Here is a 14,216-nt window from a genome sequence, read left to right as displayed (position 1 = left end):
GGTGTGCACATGAAAACAGCCACTGTCTGTTGGGTTTTCATAGTGCCATCCTTTTGGCATTGAGCATGAAAAACATTTCCCCCTTGTCTTTTAGGTTTGTCATAGTAAGAGTGGAGAAGTAAATTCTACTAAAGTGGCAAATCTGGTTAAAGCGTATGTAGACAAGTACAAATACTCTCGGAAGGGAAGCCAGAAGAAAACGCTGGAAGAACCCGTGTCTACTGAAAAAAACATAGGCTGACATGAGGAGCCTTGTAAAGGACACTGTCAAGATATCTGTAAAGTGCAATTCAACGTGTATCTTACTGAGAATCATGCACAACTGTGATGGAAATCTGGTTTTGATAAAATTATTTTTTTTATTGTAGGATATGTTTTGTTCAAAATATAGCTGTGCACTGCAACTTCTATATCTAACCTTAAACCCCAATAAAACAAATTCAAGGGGAAACCGAGGGTGTAATGGAACGTGCGTTTTTATCAGGACTGTGCTCATGTGGACCCTGAAAGTGCATGGCTCTCTAGGAGAACAGTGGGTGCATAGCCAGAAACCTGTACAATTGCGGGAGACACGCCTGTGTCCGTATGGTACATTCATCCGTCAGGCCGGGAAAGTATGATGGTTAGGACCTCGTGCTTTCTAACTGTAGAATTTTAACATTGCTATTAAATATATCTGATATTAATGACATGCGTCTGTGTGAAGCGCATATCTCAGTAAAAAGGCTTAGGTAGAAAGCAGATCATCACGAGTAAGCATTAGCTTCGAGCCTGCAGGTGCTCCTTGCCTTTTTTGTCACCAGATAAAGGTCATACTGTGTGTTGCTTTTGTGCTCCCAATCTAGAAAAAAAATTAGTGGTTTGATTTGCTACATTACAACTTTGCCTGTTCAAAGCTTTGTTGAATTTAGGAGAGTAATTTGGGCAAAAGCTAGTTTTTATTAAAAAAAAAAAAACAACAAAAAAACCACCCAGCTATGATCTCTCACTATACCTTCTACTTACCAGTGATGTTAAATTGTTTGTGCCAACTGGAGAAGCGCACCAAGTGGTGGTCTTCCTTTTGGGGACTGGCATAGAACACAAGACCTACTTCACCGGCTTCAGGTTACTGCTCGTTTGTCACAGTGTCACAGTGAAGTGCCTCTCACACTTCGGAATGTCCCTCATGGTCTGCAGTGAATAAAGTGTCAACTTGTTGATTGGTAGTCATGCTGCATAATTCTAGATGTTATAACTGATAGAAGGGAGAAAAATTAAGTCGTGCTACATTTGCATAGTTTATCAGGGACTAAAGATTTTTTTTAAAGCATTGAGACATGTTAATATGTTGATGTTTATGAAAAGTAGTAAGTTCACAGTGCTTGTGGCACTGTTAACATTTATTGACATCTAGAAAGAAAATTTTTCTATGATAAACTTTTACTGTAGTTATAATTTTCAGTAGATATCAAGTAGCTGAGATGTTCTAATAATTCGGTGATGGATCGAGATAAGCAGACTCAGTGAGGCTTGCGATTCCCTAACATGGACAGCAGTCTATGTGAGCCTGTACTTCTCCGGCCAGCTGCTTCTCAGTCCTGAATAATGCTTCTTGCATAATGTTGGAAGGAGGGAAGGCTGGAAGGAGGGAAGGCAGGAAGGAGGGAGGGAGGAAGGAGGCAGGCAGGAGGGAGGGAGGAGGCAGGCAGGAGGGAGGAGGCAGGCTAGTTTTGAGATTTAGCCACGGTGATTGCACTATGGTACTGAGCTTTGTTAGGGTACGGTTACTCCTAAAACATTTCCTAAAGTTTTGATCTTCATTTCTACATTTCTGTGCATTTATGATGGAATATTTTACATTTTTAATTAAGTTTGTGTTTAGCTTATGGTGGCTGAAGAAGTTGGAAGACAGTTCCAGACAGCAGTGGTATCCCCTGCTCCCTTCAGCTCAGGATCTTTTGAACAGTGGTGTCAACTTCTGGTCCTGCTTTGACGTTTGTGTCACAGGTGCTGTCTGTCCTCATTAGGAATGCAGCATTGCTCTCCCTGACACCTGGGGAGTGAGTGACAATTGAAGGTTTGTTTTACACCATTTAGCTCTTGCAAAACAAGTTTTTAAAGTTTAGAGTAAAAGAAGGTGATGTGTGAAGTATTAAGGTCCCATTCTTTGGTAGAGCTCTACTATTCTTGAAATTAAACAGGTATGGGTTCTGTATCTGGTAGAGCACTGGTTAGAGTGCTTCAGAATAGTTATTCAGAATAGTTACCTATTCAGAATAGCTTATTATTTCTAATACATTCTAATATTAGAATATATTCTGATTGGATTAGTAATATATTAGAAATAAATGTATTCTGACCAAGTTAGAAAATGCATGCTTTGCATTAAAAAGATACACTCTTGGTTTCTCTTTTTTTCCCCTCAGAAATCCACATTAGTTTTGCACGTATATAAACTTAACAGGGTTTGGGGTTGCGGGTTCCTTTTGATCGTGACTCAGTATTGACTTGACCCTTGCAGCCCTGGCCCCTTTAACTTGCCAGTCACATCGATCCGTGTTTCAGGTCGTAGGAACGTTCAGTGTACTTACTTGTTATTTTAACATTCCAAAGGTTTTTTAATTGTTTGTTGCTGTTCTGGTAACAACCACTACATCGTCTCCATTACTCGCCTTCAGATGGCCATGGTGTGAACTGCTGACCGTTCTACCCAAAGACATGGCCTCAAGCATAGTGGCTGCCCTGAGTTTTAGACATTGCAGTGTGAGTTGCAGTGCTGTCGCTGAAACAACGCTCTAACACCAGACTGTGCTCTGTAATATATCCTGATACAATTTTTTGCTAAACAAAGTAGTGTCTTTAAAATTTTATTAAGTTTTCTGGGAAATGACGACTTTTATATCAATTTAAACCATTTCCAATGTGTTGAATTATTCCTTGGATTTTTACCAAAGTAATGAGCATCATGATCACGTTACTATGTAGGCACTGAAAAGGTCAGAGTTAGCTATAAACATGTATTTTAATAGTAGTTTTCTTAATTATATGATCACTGTAGGAAAGTTAAAACATTGAGTAATTTCTAAAGATGGAGGAGACTGGGAAGAAAGGAGAAAAGTTTTCTGTAATTCTCCAAGTTAACTTCCTCCACGCCTGGCTTCAGTGCACACTTATGTTATGACCTATTCTCTTCAGTTAATGTATTGAGAATACTCCATGTTAATAAAGGCTGATTTGACAGCACGGCGACTGGTGACTGTATAGTTTCTATTACGCAGATGGGCTTCGAAAATAGTCCCTTAATACTGGATATTTGTTTGTTTGATGCTTTGCTTTTTTTTTTTTTTTTAACTCATTTACATAGATCAGACTGTCTTAAGTTCAGAGAGATCCTGCCTTGCTTCCAGAGTTCTGGGATTAAAGGTACAATATACACCACCATACTTAGCATTATTCTTACAGATAGTGAGTCCATAACTTAGTGGAGAAGTTTTACTTAAAAATGTTTTCGGTCCAGGTGTAGGGCATGGCTCTTTGATCAGGATTTGGGAGGCAGAGGAAGGATGGTCAGGAATTCATCAGCGGAGTTTGATGTCAGCTGGGTTACACGATACTCTCAAAAACAGTGCAGAACTGTTTCTAGGAGAGCGTTTTTGTAGATAAATTTTTATACCTACTTTGTATTGTTATTTATGAATAATTTCTTTTAGAATCAGCTGTTCATTAATTTTTGCTGAAAGATTCACAAATTATAAATTTGTATATTTTCAATTATTACTAGAATTGTTTACTTAAGGTGATTTTTTTGTTTTTGTTTTTGTCTTGTCTGTATAGAGACACCAGAAAAAAGTGTTTCTTTCCATTGTCAAACTAGTTTTATGAAGGCTGTGGCAAAGTGCATTTCATATCCCTTCACTTGATGTGAGCACTGCTCTGGTTTGCTCTGTGCCTGCCTTGTAGGACAGAGATGTGGCCTCCAGTCAGTGCGTGTGTGCACTGTGTGTGCATTGTGTGTGCATATTGTGTGCATCGTGTTCTCTGTGAGCAGCCCCAGGTCACGAGCCATGGTTTTTTTAACTGTCCTAGTGAGCTCCCTTTGCCATTGACCATTATACCTTCTATTTTTGTGTACTCTGGTGCACTGAATTTCAGAATACTCCTATTTTAAATCTGGATAATTTATTCTCAGAGTTTATTTGAACCTACCCTGCCTCTATGTTGATATCCTTTAATTTAAAGATTATATTTATTTATTTTATGTACATGTATCAGTACACCATAAATTCAGACACACCAGAAGAGGGCATCAGATTCCATTACAGATGGTTGTGAGCCACCATGTGGTTGCTGGGAATTGAACTCAGGGCCTCTGGAAGAGCAGCTGGTGCTCTTAACCACTGAGCCACCTCTCCAGGCCCCATATCTTTTGTTTCTGTGTACCGTGTGCTTCCTGATGCGCAGACCAGCACTGGAGACGCAGGGTTGATGAACTGCCTGCCTGTGGGTGCTAAGATCCCACCCAGTCCTGAGAGCAGCGGCTGCTTTGCTGTCCCTCCAGCTCCTGACTCTGCTTTTGATGTCGGCATTGAACACGATCCAGATTTCACCAGGTCCTTGTGAATAGTCAGTTGTTCATCACATACATACCTCGTGTGTCAGGATTTGATTCTTTGTGTGTTGTTAAACTTCATACTGCCTTAGTACAGTAACAGCGTATTTATTGACTTTTGCTATGTCAGCCTACAACATTTATGTTCCTTGTTTAATTTACAAAGGCAGCTGTAGCATTTTTATGAAAATGGAAGTGTATGAAGATGAACCACTATCTAATTTCATGGTTACTCAGTGATGGTGCCAGGTTCAGAGGTTAGACTGTGATGGTCTATGCTTGATTGGTGTATACATCTCAGGACAGGAGCAGGAGGAGCAGCTGACACATGTGACTGAGGTGGGGGAGGGTGCAGCTCTTGCACAGGCGAGTGGAAGGTGAGCCTGGGTTTGTGTAGCTGTGCTCCTTTTCCCCTTTGGTAATGACATTTAATTCAGAGCTTTGAGCAGACGTGCCAGGCAAGTTCTTTACCAACAAGCCACATCTGGCTTTTTTTCCTTTAAATACGTCTCTTGGAGTATGAAACATTCAGTTCTGAAGTCATTGATTTGTTTTTTTAAAAAGCCGTACCATTTCCTTAAACAATATACATGAGGTACTGGAGAGATGGCTCAGCGGTTAGGGTATGTGCTGTTACCTGCTTGAACTCACGCCATGAAGCTCAACTGCCTATAACTGGTGTGCACTACTCACCCTCAGAAACATACGCATAATTAAGAATGAGACATTTTAAAAACTATATGAATATTGAGTCAAAACTAATAAGCTGCTTCCCTGAAATGGACAGCATCTGCATGGATTCCCAGTGTACTCCGCTGTGTGGGCTGTCTTGCTCTGTAAGTCTCTCTTACTGACCGGGAAGCAGAATTATCTTCATTTAGGAAAGGAAAGTGAAAGACAGGGACAGGACTTCTCAAGCTTACAGTGTTCTTTGTGCTTCTTTCTCCAGAGTATAAAAGGCGACCTCACCCTATGGTCAGAAAACCCAAGATAATTCTGTTCTCCTCCAATTAGCCGGTCCCCATAGTGGCTGTGGAAACCCTCTGCGTTAAGGACAGTACAGGCCTTGACATTTTTTTGCTTAGGCCTCCTGGTTGAGGTGATTGAGACTGGTTTCAGTCCTCTCAGAGTGGCCGTCTCTTTCCTCTGTGCCAAGTCAGCTGGAACAGTCCAGTTTCTTTAATGTCCAGAATCATTACACACGGGATGTTTACGTGCGCTGGCCTTTGGTAGTGTGGTTCATCTTGGGCACTGGAGTGGTCACCTAGTAGTATAGTTACTCTGTGTGTCTATTAAACAGGGGGAGAGACTGACCAAGAAGCTGGATGGTGTGTGGGAGGAGGGAAATTTGGACATGGTGTGTGTTTACAGCTCGGGTGATGTAAGGGAGGTACTCTGTGTAGTGCACCCCACCCCCCACCTGGTAGGTTAGTAGACCTAGGACTGAGCAAGACAGGGCGAGTCCAGTGATGACACTTGATGGCCAGGAGGCAGGAAGCATGAATGAGTTGGAGTGTCTGATGCAACTCATGTTCCTGGCTGACAATCTGGTAACAATCCCAGGCCTGAGGTGGCCTCACCAGAGCTTGGTGGAGTAGGTAGCTTTAAATTGGCTTTCTCCCTTGAGGATAGCACACAGTTAGCAGGCTGGAGGTTTAGCTCAGCATTCACAAGTCGTCATCCTGGGTTTGATTCTTAGCACTGGGGCTAGGGTTAAAACAACCACAAATAACCATTTCTCAGTAGCTCACTACAAGTGGTTATGTCAAAGTGTTCAACCTTACAAGTCAGTACTTAAATTTCATCCATCTTTGGTAAAGCCTGTACGTGTCCTGAAAGGCAATGGACAATAAAAGCCCTCCAGTGTTACTCTTCTTCATGATTAAAGCATCATCCACATTATCCCTTTCTAGTTAGTGGGAAACTAAGGGTTGGGGTCAAGACAAACTGGATTGTATATTAAGCTATTTTGGACTGTTTTAAATGTTTGTAGAAAAGGCAGAAAACGGTGTTTTGTAACATTAAATGGAATGTCTCTATGTCTAAATGAGTGTCTACATGAGTTGTTGGTGGGCCAGGCAGCTGACGGTTGTGATTCAGTAGGTTGAAGGCCATGAATCCAGTTAATGGTCAAGTAGTGATTCGCACGTCATAAGCAGTTGGAGTTTATTCTCAGTGCTGTGTGTTTTAGGATCATCTTGAGTGAAGGCCGAGGCAGCCGGCCCCCAGCCTGTGTTCTGTGAACCAGAGTTGCCGTGAGGCCTCCCTCCAGCCTGCAGCCTGCACAGTCACCTCTGGTTCTCTCATCCCTGCACACACATGGGGATATAGCTTTGTATAATCTAGCTACGTAGTTATTTAGACTTTTTTTTTTCTTAAAAGAATGCAGTTCTTAAGCCCACCCTAAATCAATTCAGTCTGCGTGTTGGGTGGGATGTTAAAGTTCCGGCAGATCTAGCCCAGTGTGCATCCAAGGAGCAAAACCATGTGGAACTCAGTTGGGTCCCCCGCAGGTGTCTGACACACTCAGGCGGCAGTATACCTGATAGTGTTGGGATGCAGGCATTTAGGCCCCACTGACCGCTTTAAAACATGGAAATGACGGCAAACTTTCTGCAGTATTTGAACAGTTGGTGCAACCGGACTGTAGAAACTGAGCAGTTAGTAGGGTGTGATACTAACTGAAAATCTGTTTGTCTAAGAGTTTTATGTCCCATAATCATTGCAACATTGCTTTTTAAGTTATACTGCGGAATAAATGTTTGTCCTTAAACATAGGCTCCTGTGTTCCATGTGGACATGGAACTTTCTGTGTAGCTGAGAGTGACCGAATTTCTGAATGCCATGCTCTCACCCAGTCAGTGCTGGACTCTAGGTCTCTGCTGCTCCCCCTCACCCCATGCACTCAGATCTCATGTCCTTTTGGCCTGTCTTAATGCTTACTGCCTCTGTGCTGGGAATTTTACCTGCGACCCCTTTACTTTCCTAAGAGCCTGAGTGGTCGCTCATATCTGAATAGGAGTGAAAGTCTGAGGCTACGTTCCTCCTCACAGTCACACACAACCAGACCTCAGCCCTCTCAAAGCACACAGCTGTTACCTGGTTTACCCAGTGACATTAGTTTGTGCTATTGAGAATACTTGGTTAACCGTGGAGCATGGTGGATTGGCCCTCTTGGTCTCCTCTCCCCTTCCATTTCTTTTTTGAGATAGAACGAAGATCTGCCTGCCTCTGCCTCCTGGGTGCTGGGATGAAAGGCCTTACTGACTACAGATGAGATACCATACCTAAGAATGCCATTACAAACTTCCCAAAGGAACTTAAAAAATTTTTTAACTAAATGGGTCTGTTCAGGAGGGCAAGGACTGTCTTGCTATTAGCAATCAAAACCCAGACTCAATTGTGACCTGATTTGTAAGTTACCATAAACTGCTCCGTGACAGTAAGTCACTAGACAGTGACCGCAAGACAGCGCACGGGGTCATTGATAATCGACGGATGAGCCTAAACTACCGTTCATGTGCATTAATGTTGCCACGTGAGCAGTACCAGTGAGCCACACTTGAACTCAAAAAGCAGCATTTAGAGACGAGGATCTGAGCTGCCAAGCAGCTGCTTCAGGGTCATTGCATCTGAGGCAGGGGTGGGATATAGAGTCTTGGGGATTGTCAGCCTGTGAGCAGTGCTTGGATGAAGGTTTGCTGTAAGGCAGTAATGCTGTGTTGTATGGTTTCTGCTGTGTCCTAGTTCATTTAACATCCTGGTCGTAGCTGCAGACCACGACTAATGTCTGTGTACAGCCATGTTAGTGCTTCCATCTCGTTGGCCGCTTCTTCCTGCTTGTGTTAGCATCTGCAATTCGAGCTACCCCACCCTCTGTTTAGTACTTGAGTTATTATCAAAGGAAATGTATCCACCTACATACATGGATACTGTCCCTTTGCATTTTTTTTTCAAACCAGTGCAGTAAATGGAAATCTTTGCTAGGTAAAGTTTACGGCTATGATGGTGATTTGGTCTCATCTGTTTGTGGCCTTGGAAGGAGGCTAGTTAATTCCAAGTATTTGAGTGCCTGAGTCCAGTCAAGAGTTGTGCACTGCAGTATGAGAGCGGTTAACTAGCACCAACTGGCTATAAATGGTGCCTTCTCTTACTGTGTCAGATAACGAAGGAGGGACCACTGTGAGGTGTCCTGCGTGGCTGATCTCAAAGCCAAAGTCTTGTTTCTGAGCAGCTGTTCCTTTGGGGAAGAGCTTCACACTTTGTCTTCAGGACTTCAGTTATGGTACAAGATCAGGACAGAAGCCACTTACCCAAAACACTCATTTCAAAAATCACTTTTATTGTCATTTATGGTTTAAAAAACATACATGGCATGGCTATAAAGTAATGAGACAAGTTTTCATGTGTGGCTTGGTTTATTGAGTCTCATTAATATATAGTCATATCCTGTCAAGTCGGAAGAAAAATATGCCTTCACTATATGATCATCAGTTTTGTTACTTAAAATTTATTAAGTGCCAACAGAGCACTAGGCACATATATAACACAGAATTGTACAGTCTATGTTGTTGACTATTATTTACATAGATTTCTCAAAGATAACATCAAAGCTTGTATTTACACAACTTTAGACAAAAATAACAATACTGGAAGTCAGCAAGTTTCTGTCTAGCACGGAGCACCTTTTCATGACTGAGGGTTCTGCAGGACCTGGACTCAAGGGCACTTCAGCTGCGTCACCCACCAAGTCCGTGTTAGTCCGCTAGTCAGGTAAAGCTGTCGGAGGGAAAGCCTAAGAGGGAAGCTAGAAATTGGTTTCCTCAGGTCAAGTACATTGAGAAAATTCTGCTGAGACCATTGCTTAAAAGCACTAAAGACACATTTATACATTTTAACACAAAACCTACAACTACAGGATGCAATTCAGTGAGGTGACAAGATGGTGACTGTGGAAATCACTTTAAGCCTGTTGTTTCTGCTACTAAAAGTTAACCACCGTGGTAATTTCCTGCTTTGAAAGGTAAAAGGTACCTTGAAGAGAAGCAAACAGTGATGTTACAAAAATTATTTCAGAAAGCCTCAAATTTTTTAGATAAACACAGTGAATATAAATGTCTGCCACCATCTGCCCTTAGGAACCTTTAGTCTGGAAATATTTGCGGGATATAATAAGGTATCTGGACCCAGGCTGTCTGCTGGGCAGCCCCAGTCTAAGGTGAAGAAGTCAATGCCAACAACCTGAGAATACCGAGTTTTGGGTGTTTCCACACATCGTTTTACAGATAGAGCCGAGTACACAGGCAGAGGCCCCTTGGGGAGAAATTACTTCAGGTAATAATTAGTGAATCAAGATGCTGAAAATGTATGTCCAGACTGAAGCTCATTAAAAAATCTGCCTCTGAATTCAACCTACAGTCAAATGGTAAAGAAAAGCTTCAGTCAGATGCTGACACAAGGGTAAGGCAGCTGAGCTCTGAACTGTCTCTCACTGGGCTTACTGCTCCTAAATATCGTAAACAAAAAGTTTGGTTTTCCTGCCATGACCATGGTGTATGTCATCTGATGCACCTTTCTGCTCTCTACAATATTATCACAAAGTATAAAGGAGGTGACCGTTTGACTTTGCCTTCAGCTAGACTTTAAATTTTACAATGTCTTAAGCATACTCAGAAATAAAGGACTCAAGAAAATGTTCAGTCTTTTATTTAAAAACTATAAACAGTCACCAAAGTAAATAAAGCCATTCTATAACATAAACTGTCAGGTCTATATTTTTTACTGCACATCCTAAGGACACAGCAGAAATGGTTGTTGGGAGGCCTTCCACATTTTTGGATGCTAATAGAACAGGCAATAGGCAGTTATAAGTGGATACATTTCACGCTTAGGGGGAAAAAAGACAATTTAAGGAAGTGAGCAGTTTTTGAGCAGGAATGTGGTACAGTATTAAGAATGGAAGAATAATACAATAAAATTCCACACTATATTAAGATAGAAAAAGTAGTGAAGAAAATATCATACCTGCACATAATGCATATATAACACAGGAGAAAACCTGTATAAAATTCCATGTATTTAAACCAATTTACAAATACAAAAAATTCTGCACAAGCTCTGAGCTTGCACATGACAAATGCTTACAGTGGATACATGGGAGGGAAAACCAAACAAAAAAAAATTCAAATAGTTTTTCTTCTACAAAAATGACATGAGATATATTATTCCATACTCTTTCAGCCAGCAAAATGAGTTCTACAAGGTGTATAATACAAAACAAAACAAACAAAAAAACCCAAAAAAACCCCACCCAAGGGGGTGGGATCCAAGGAAACCAAAAAAAGGAGGGGGAAAAAAAAAATCACAGTTCCACAAAACTGTTGACTTTACAGCATCAGTACCTCTGCAGAAGTATTTACACAAATGTAAGAGTGTCCACCACTGCCTAGAATACATCACAATTACAGGTGACAGCAAAGTCTAGAAAACTTTAGAGCCTACCGATAATGCTTCCAGGACACCACAGAATGATTTCCAGTGGCTGCAGTGGTATGAACGGTGTTCATTCTATTCACAAATATTTACAAGATCTATTCAGACTGGTAAATTTTTATGATAATAAATAAGTGAAAATATATTGGCTCAAGTAAGAAAACCAAGCTACTGATTCTAAACAAAACACACAATCCACAGCTAGATACTGGTGGCCCCTCCGAAGCTGGGGGATAGGTGTGCTCAAACTTTGTCGTCGTTATTCAAACCAGCTTAAATGGTTCTGTAAATATAAAAATGTGCTCCTTTTTGGATATAGATAAAAATATTTAATGCTTCTATTTCATCTGCTCACGTAGGTTTTACACTATTCCATGTATATTCCAATGTGGATGGTACAGAATTCTGATCACACCAGTTTCCATCAGGATTGGCCAGACCCGAGACATCCTGCAGATAGGCTGGTTGTCAATCCCACAGCAGTTTGTTTGTTTTTTTTTTCCTTTTTAGATTTTTTTTTAACAGAAAAGAAAGGGATTCGTTCAGAGATCAGAATACGAAGCTTCCTCTCAGCATCATGGGAGGACACAAAATAATTCATTCTATGGTCTCTGCTCCATTAAGACTTGGTGCTTTCTTCAGTAACAGTGAAATGTGTTTGACTTTGAGCCCCCACTGTGTCAGTGGGGTAGGATTCACTACAGCATTTCTGAGTCTTGTTCTTGTTCTTTACTCTGAACTGTAAAATTAAGTTCATAAAGGCATTTGGCAAGGGTAGAGGAAGCCTCCATGTTACTAATGGCTAGCACTGATAAGTTGTTTTCATGTCTTTTTAACAATCTAAAAAACAAAAGGAAACAAATTGTCAGTCTCCAGGATCATAGTTACATAAGATTCCTTATCACAGATTATACAGCTAAAATAAAAATATCAACAGCTCTGTAGAAAGAGGCGGCTCAAGCTAACCATCAACTAATAGGATTCACTGTGAGGAAATTAAGGTGTCTGCCGGACCCCACACTCAGAAGACACCTCAGCTGCTCAGGGTTGGCATCCACAGAATGTTACACAGAGTATTTCTGTATCTTCATTCAGCATTTTATGAATTTCACAAATCAGAAAGTTGTTGGCAAGTAACAAACACGTTCATGAACTCGAATGTGACAAAGGCGACAGTCTTGATGGCTGTGACCATAGAGACGGTGGGAGTGAGTGTCATCAGTAAAGATGGCCGTGGGCTAAGGAGGACAAGGATGGGGGAGAGTACCGAGGGACAGGAGGCTAAGGTAACTGAGGTAAGCCTACTCAACTGTCAAACGGAAGCTATGCAATGATACAGAATGTTCGTTCACTTTACAGTTCGTTCAAGTTGGGCTTAGTGTGATAACTTTCATGTTTAACATCTGGAAGATAAGTCACATAGCAGTGAGAATACCCAAGAACTTAACTACTTTCAATAAAGTCCTGGGAAAAGAAACCAGAGAATGGGCTGCTGACATCATTTGGCGGTTAAGAGCCTGATCGTGCCAAGGACCCCTGTTTGGTTCTGATTAACCAGTCTGACCTGTTAGGCAGTGCACATATGTGGCCCATATATGTAAATGTAGGTGAAACTAAGATGATAAAAAATACCTTAGAAAAAACAAAAACAGGAAAAAAAAGAGGTGAAAACATCACTAAAATTGTGATAAAAACCCTGTAGAGAAGTTAATCAAGGGGGAAAACAAGTTCTAACTTAACACTCAATGAGGAAGGCTGGGGATAGCTTGGTGGTGGAGCACTTGCACAGAATGGACAAGGCCCTAGGTTCACCTTCCGTGACTAAGAACAAAATGTGGATACCAAAGGAACAAGCCAGTAACCATAATTCTGTACTCCAGAAATATGAGCACAGCATTGCTACATGTAACCTGAGAAATCAATCTCACAATTCCTGTGGTGAAAACCCCACTGTCTGATATGACTTCTATCAAGTTAAAGTCACTTAGAATAACCGGAGTAGGACAGTGGAAGGCTGGGGGAGAGGAGGAGGCTGCCAGATGAGGGCAGAGCAGGGTTCTGTGGTACTGGTGGGACTTTATTGTTCTTGTATGGGGGGTACTACATTCCCAAAACTCACTGAAAATTTTGCTTTGTAGACCCTTTAAACATGACTTCTCAAAATTTTATCTAACAAACTTTGAAATCAACGGAGAATACATGATTTTCTATAAAAACAAGACCAAACTTAGCTCAGTTGAGAAGCACGTGCCTTTAATCCCAGCACTTGGGAGGCAGAGGCAGATGGATCTCTTAAGTTCAAGGCCAGCCTGATCTATGTAGAGTTCTAAGCTAGCCAGGGTTATATACAGAGACCTGTCTCAAAGCCAAACACTTGGGGGTGGGGATGCAGGAGGTTATACTTAGGGACCCGAACATGTTTTACCTCTGGACACAGCTATATCCAGAGTCTTTTCTTTCTTTTATATTTATACTTTAAGGCTAGAGATTTGTATAATAAACATAACTTTTGTTTATTTTCTGGAATTTTCAATTTCACATGCTGGTCTGAGTTGTTTTACTAGAAACATTTTAAGATACAAATTACCTTTGGGGAAAACCAAACAATTTGAAAAGCTTATATCCTATCAAAAGCACCAAAATTTGAAAAGAAATTTATTTTCTTGAGAAACAAAACATAATAGGTTTTTTTTTCCTTTTTTTTTTTCTTTTTTTTCCGGAGCTGGGGACCGAACCCAGGGTCTTGTGCTTGCTAGGCAAGCGCTCTACCACTGAGCTAAATCCACAACCCCCATAATAGGTTTTAGAAATGGGCAGTATAGGCGAGGGGAATTAATATAGGTAGAATTAATCAGTGGGAAGAAAACAGGCTTAAGAGACACAAGGACCTTCCTTCCGTCTCATTTCCACAATGCAAGCCCTCATGTTAACTGTCCTTAAAACTGCCTACCTACAAAAGGTGAGAAAATCGGAGGTTCTTCCAAGGAGAAACAAAAACAAACCCTCTGTATAGAACTGACTGCTTATAAACAAGCCAGCTCACTGGAGAGCACCTCAGACAGCAGCCATTAGAAGCAATGAGCCAGAACTCTGCACCCTGGCATTCTTTCTTTACTGCACTTTGAGACAGGGC

At 41.2% G+C, this 14,216-nt stretch overlaps 2 protein-coding genes across 5 annotated transcripts in view; one reads left to right on the top strand and one right to left on the bottom strand.

Moving 5' to 3' along the window:
* Positions 1–3,225, top strand: part of Scaf11 (SR-related CTD-associated factor 11) — a 52,416-nt gene extending 49,191 nt beyond the window's left edge. For 3 of the 4 annotated variants that reach the window (XM_087556914.1, XM_087556913.1, XM_087556915.1), the window contains one exon: positions 95–1,200. In XM_087556914.1, coding sequence (XP_087413040.1) covers positions 95–241 — 147 coding nt within the window. In that variant the 3' untranslated portion in view covers positions 242–1,200. 4 annotated transcript variants of the gene reach the window in all.
* A 5,688-nt stretch (positions 3,226–8,913) lies between these two features.
* Positions 8,914–14,216, bottom strand: part of Arid2 (AT-rich interaction domain 2) — a 118,286-nt gene continuing 112,983 nt past the window's right edge. Inside the window, 1 exon segment of the mRNA NM_001432507.1 lies at positions 8,914–11,923. Within this exon segment, the coding sequence (NP_001419436.1) occupies positions 11,782–11,923 (142 nt within the window). The 3' untranslated portion in view covers positions 8,914–11,781.

This window comes from Rattus norvegicus, chromosome 7 (genome assembly GCF_021556685.1).
Source record: "Rattus norvegicus strain SHRSP/BbbUtx chromosome 7, alternate assembly SHRSP_T2T, whole genome shotgun sequence".
Lineage (NCBI taxonomy): Eukaryota > Metazoa > Chordata > Mammalia > Rodentia > Muridae > Rattus > Rattus norvegicus.
The sequence above is the reverse complement of the archived record's forward strand: the minus strand, read 5'-3'. Positions and strand labels throughout refer to the sequence as shown.